This window comes from Colobus angolensis, unplaced genomic scaffold (assembly GCF_000951035.1).
Source record: "Colobus angolensis palliatus isolate OR3802 unplaced genomic scaffold, Cang.pa_1.0 Scaffold406, whole genome shotgun sequence".
NCBI classification, from domain to species: domain Eukaryota; kingdom Metazoa; phylum Chordata; class Mammalia; order Primates; family Cercopithecidae; genus Colobus; species Colobus angolensis.
Window position 1 is genome coordinate 357,165 of NW_012117444.1, and position 5,959 is coordinate 363,123.

General features: G+C 50.3%; 1 protein-coding gene across 1 annotated transcript in view; it reads right to left on the reverse strand.

Moving 5' to 3' along the window:
* The window catches only part of NDE1 (nudE neurodevelopment protein 1), a 37,980-nt gene extending 36,162 nt beyond the window's left edge, over positions 1 to 1,818 (reverse strand). Inside the window, exons 1-2 of the mRNA XM_011956017.1 lie at positions 1,771 to 1,818; positions 1,467 to 1,552 (exon numbers count right to left, since the gene is read on the reverse strand). Of these exons, the coding sequence (XP_011811407.1) occupies positions 1,467 to 1,552; positions 1,771 to 1,818 (134 nt within the window). The remainder of the gene's footprint in view (positions 1 to 1,466; positions 1,553 to 1,770) is intronic.
* Positions 1,819 to 5,959: the final 4,141 nt, after the last annotated feature.

Genomic DNA, 5,959 nt, shown 5'->3' on the forward strand with positions numbered 1-5,959 from the left:
AGGAGAGAGGAAGAGAAAGGGAGAGAAAAGGAGAAAGGAGGAGAGATCTTGTTAATTACCAAAGAACAGTCCAGCTTACTTCTCAATGATTCCCTGTTGCCAACTGCAGCAATAACATCCATTACATGCTTATTCTGTGCCGGCCTCCGAGCTACGTACGCTTCCTATGTTGTCTGGTTTAATTCTACTTCAGAAACGTGAACACTGAGGCTCAATTACTTAACAAGCCCAGAGACCCATCGGTGGCAAAAGACTGAGCCAAGACCAAACCCCAGCCTCCTGAGCAGGTGTCCTTAAGCAATTATGCTAACCAGCCCTCAACCATTTCCATCCAGATCACCTGCCCACTCCCGTGCTCACTCACTTCTGTTCCCGCACTGCTTCCAAATTACTTTCCTTCATCAAACACCCAGAGCCAGGTGCGGTGCCTCCTGCCTGTAATCCCAGCACTTTAGGTGGCAGAGGCACATAGCCTAGGCAACATAGCAAGACTCTGTCTACAGAAAATTGAAAAACAGCCAAGTGTGGTGCCATTCACCTGTAGTCCTAGCTATTCGGGAAGCTGAGGCGGGAGGACTGCCTGAGGCCAGGAGGTTGAGGCTGCAGTGAACTATGATCATGCCACTACACTCTAGCCCAGGCCGACGCTTTAAAAAAAAAAAAATCACCAGCCTGGGCAACATGGTAAAACCAAAATACAAAAATTAGCCTGGCATAGCGGTACACAGCTATAGTTCCAACTACTTGGGAGGCCAAGGTGGGCAGATCACTTGAGGTCAGGAGTTCGAGACCAGCCTGGCCAACACGGTGAAACCCCCGTCTCTACCAAAAATACAAAAAAAAGCTGGGTGTGGTGGCATGTGCCCGTGGTCCCGGCTACCCTGGAGGCAGAGGCAGGGGAATCACTTGAGCCTGGGAGGCGGAGGTTGCAGTGAACCAATATCGTGCCCCTGCACTCCAGCCTGGGTGACAAAGACCCCCATCTCAAAAAAAAAAAAAAATCAAAACTGAAAACACAAAACACCCATCCTAGATTCTACAAACATGAGAGAAAACACTTCCCACAAGAAAGGCGCAAGGTCTAATTTAAAAGTTAAAAAGGCCAACTCCTCTTTACTCAATCAAGTAAACAAAGCCGTTGCTAGAAAGTCCGGATACACCCAGGAGGGTGATGTAATAGTGCCTAGGCCAGAGAGGCGTGGCGAGAGCCATTGTGCAAGAAGACTCCAAAGAAAGAACAAGCAAATGATTTACAGCGTTGGAAGGATGGGGAGGGCGGACCACATGCCCCCACCCGCCCGCACCACCCTCCCCATTTCCTGGCTGTAAGCAGAGAAGTATCTGCACCCAGCAAGTAGAGGCAGACCAGGCCCCGTTCCCAGGCGTGGCCCTCGTCGCCTCATATCCTTTATTTGGGAACATCTCCAAATAAAACAGGATCTTAAGTCATTAACTTAAATTCAAACGCAGGCTCCAGGAGGACGCAGTGAGTGGGCTCCAGCACCTGCGTTAGGGATTCAGAGATCTCCTTGGAACCTGTGGACATGAAAACCTGTTGCGGAAAAGTTGTGCTGCCATTTGGGGCTAATTCGAATAAGCTGTCAGCTGATGGGGGCATCAATAGATGCTCTGTTTGGTCCCTTAAAGGCTTTTTCATTCAACCCGTGATGAATAAGCCAGTTGTTAAGAAGTCCGGCCCAGCTGAATATATTTCTCTTAGGTGACTGACAAATATTTGCTGGTGGCAGGGTCCTCGTTATTCCAAGGTACCGTGTTTCTTTGCTGTGCTGTGCGCTGTGAGTCTCCTGCATCGGACATGTGGTTGTAAATGAAGGAGTCTCCGGTAGGTTCAACGGTTCAGTCTTTTTGAGATGGAGTCTCACTCTGTCGCCAGGCTGCAGTGCAGTGGCGCAATCTCAGCTCACTGCAATCTCTGCCTTCTAGGTTCGAGCAATTCTCCTGCCTCAGCCTCCCGAGTAGCTGGGACTACAGGCACGTGCCACCACGCCCAGCTAATTTTTAGTAGAGACAGGGTTTCACGATGTTAGCGACGATGGTCTCAATCTCTTGACCTCATGATCTACCCGCCTCAGTCTCCCAAAGTGCTGGCATCACCAGCATGAGCCACCACGCCAGGTCCAAGGGCTCAGTCTTGAAGCATAGAATTACTTAGTAACTGCTTGATATTTTACTCAGGATCCGTGGAGGGCCTGTTATCCTATCCAAACTGCGGTTCATACCACTAATCTTCCTCCTACCCAGCTTTTCAACCCGGAATCCCCTTCAATTTAGGAACTATCATCAGCCAGGCACAGTGGTTCACACCTGTAATCCCAGCACCTTGAGAGGCCGAGGCAGGTGGATCACTTGAGGTCAAGAGTTCCAGACCAGCCTGGGCACATGAAACCCCCCCCCCCCCCCCCCCTCTACAAAAAATAACAAAAATTAGCCAGGTGTGGTGTGGCAGGTGCCTGTAATCTCAGCTACTTGGGAGGCTGAAGTGGGAGGATCGCTTAAGCCTGGAAGTCAGAGGTTGCAGTGAGCTGAGATCTGTCACCCACTGCACTCTAGTCTGGATGACAGAGGGAGACTCTGTCTCCCACAACAACCACAAAAAGAACGATAATCATTCCTCATTGCGTGTAGCAGGTGTTCAGCTGTTAACAAATGGGTGAAGCAGGCCCAGCACAGGGAGAGGCAGAAATGACACTAAGCTCTCGGTGTCAGGGATACAGGGACTGGGGGAAACTTGAGAATGTGTGTTCTAAGCAACCACTACTCAGGATTTTTATTTTTTAACTTTTGCTCTGTCACCTAGGCTAGAGTGCAATGGTATAATCACAGCTCAGTGCAGCCTCAACCTCCTGGGCTCAAGCGATCCTCCCGCATCAGCCTCTTGAGTAGATGAGACTACAGGTGTGCACTACCATGGTCCAGTGAACTTTTTATTTTTATTTCTGGTAGAGACAAAGTCTCGCTATGTTGCCCAGGCTGGCCTTGAACTCCTAGTCTCAAGAGAGGCTCCCTCCTCAGCCCCTCAAAGGGCTGGGATTACAGGTGTGAACCACCATGCCTGGCCAGAAATCCATCTTTTTACAGGAAGCTCTACAAATTTTGATGGATGAGAATATTTATAATAAAAGGCAAGTAGGGTAAATATTATTGGTAGAGCCTAGGTGCTGGTGGATACACAGGTATTCACTGGACATTCTTTCAGCCTTATATGCTGGAAAACGTTCATGGGGAAATGCTGAACAAAAACTACTGAAGGCTGATCAAACAATACCAATGGGGCAGATGATCTGCGGACGGCCAGCCGGACTCTGTGGTCTCCAACAGAAAGCTTCAGCTTCACTGCCCACCTTCAACGTGTCTGGGACGTCTCCTTTGCCCTACCCCAAACCCCCGATCCATTTGTTGGTCCCACACCCTTTCCTATACATTAGTAAAGCTGGGCTTGCCAAGGTTCACCCGACACCCATTCTTGTCCACACCTGTGACAGGTACAGATCAACTCTCCCTTTAGCCCCATCCCCCAAACACCAAGTGTCAGCGACACACACACCTGCAAACACCCTCCGCAAAGCCTCCCTCAACCCGTGCAGTCCTTTCCTCTCTCTTTTTTTTTCGAGACAGTTTCGCTCTTGTTGCCCAGGCTGGAGTGCAATGGCGCGATCTCGGCTCACCACAACCTCCACCTCCTGGGTTCAAGTGATTCTCCTGCCAACCAAGTAGCTGGGATTACAGGCACGTACAACCACGCCCGGCTAATTTTGTATTTTCAGCAGAGACAGGGTTTTATCATGTTGGTCAGGCTGGTCTCAAACTCCTGTCCTCAGGTGATCCGCCCACCTCGGCCTCCTGAAGTGCTGGGATTACAGGCATGAACCACCGCACCCAGCCAGTCCTCTCTCTCGAAAGACTCCCAGATCAGAGTTCTGTGACTGAGCTCCAAGTCCCCAACTGCTTCATGGTGTTAGGTTTGTCTACCCAAAGAAGGCAACCAGCACTTTCCCGTTCACCGTCCATCACACCTAGCCCTGGGCACACACAGTTTTGACTCTTCCATGAAGCAGCTCATCAAAATGTACATGGGGAGCTTAATGAGAGAAAACACACACACACACACACACACACACACACACACACACGCAGAAATACCAGGGCCCCACCCAGACTTACTGAGAAATGGAACCTCAGAGCGAGGCAGGGAGATGGGGATGGGGAGAGAGGGTCCGGGCCTGTGGGATGTTTATGAAGCTGGCCCAGTGATGCCGGCTGGCAGCAGGGCTGAGAGCCAGTCTCTGGGGCACAGTGTTGACTTAGTGATCCCTTGCTGAGCCCTAGAGAATGTACAGAAGGCACGGTCTTTACCTTTTAGAGCACTGGGTCTCCGGATACCTGGCTATGTCTAGAGGTGCTTTTGGTTTTCACCACCTTGGAGGTGGGGGAAGTGCTACTGGCACCTAGAGGGGGGAAGTCAGGGATGCTGCTAAATATCCCACAATGTGGCCAGGAGGGGTGACTCAACGCTTGTAATCCCAGCACTTTAGGGTGCCTGTAATCCCAGCTACTCAAGAGGCTGAGGCAGGAGAATCACTTGAACCTGGGAGGCAGAGGTTGCAGTGAGGTGAGATCCGGCCACTGCACTCCAGCCTGGGCATCAGGGCAAGACTCCATCTCAAAAAAAAAAAAAAAAAAAAGGGCCAGGCACGGTGGCTCACGCCTGTAATCCCAGCACTTTGGGAGGCCGAGGCGGGCAGATCACGAGGTCAGGAGATCGAGACCATTCTAGCTAACACAGTGAAACCCCGTTTCTACTAAAAATACAAAAAAATTAGCCAGGCGTGGTGGTGGGCGCCTGTAGTCCCAGCTACTCAGGAGGCTGAGGCAGGAGAATGGCTTGAACCCGGGAGGCAGAGTTTGCAGTGAGCCGGGATTGCGCCACTGCACTCCAGCATGGGTGACAGAGCGAGACTCTGTCTCATAAAAAATGAACAAACAAACAAAAAAGCCACAAAGCAAACCTCAGTCCCTCCCAATGGAGGATGATCCAGGTTCAAATATCAACAGCAGCCAAGCCGAGAAACCTGCTCTGAACTGGCACAGTCCAACAGACCTTTTGGTAATAAAGGAAATGTTCTACAGCCCCTCTGTCCACTAAGGAAACTCACTGGCCAAACGTAGCTCCTAAGCACTTGAAATGTGGCTACTGTAACTGAGGAATGAAGTTTTTATTTTAATTCATTAAATTTCAGCAGCTGAATGTAGCTAAGGGCTACAACACTGGACCTGATAATATTACTCTAGCAACACCTCCATATCCTAAAAATGTCTCCCTGGTCAGGTGGTGGCTCATGCCTGTAATTCCAGCATTTTGCGGGGCCAAGGCAGGAGGGACTGCTTGAGTTCAGGAATTCAAGATCAACCTGGGCAACATAGCGAAACCCTGTCTCTATAAAAAATACAAAAATTAACCAGGCATGGTGCCACATGCCTATAGTCCCAGCTACTCCCAAGGTTCAGGTGGGAGGATTTTGGTTTTTTTTTTTGAGACGGAGTCACACTCTATTGCCAGGCCGGAGTGCAGTGGCACAATCTCAGCTCACTGCAACCTCCACCTCCGGGTTAAAGTGATTCTCCTGCCTCAGCCTCCTGAGTAGCTGGGACTACAGGTGCGCACCACCACGCCCAGCTAATGTTTGTATTTTTGGTAGAGACGGGGTTTCATCATGTTGGCCAGGATGGTCTCAATCTCTTGACCTTGTGATCTGTCCACCTCGGCCTCCCAAAGTGCCGGGATTACAGGTATGCACCACCACACCCAGCCCAGGTGGGAGGACTGCTTAAACCTGAGAGGTCCATGATGCAGTGAGCTGTAATCCAGCCACTGTACTCCAGTCTGGGCAACAGAGCAAGACCCTATTTCAAAAAAAAAAAAAAAAGTCTTCCTGCCATG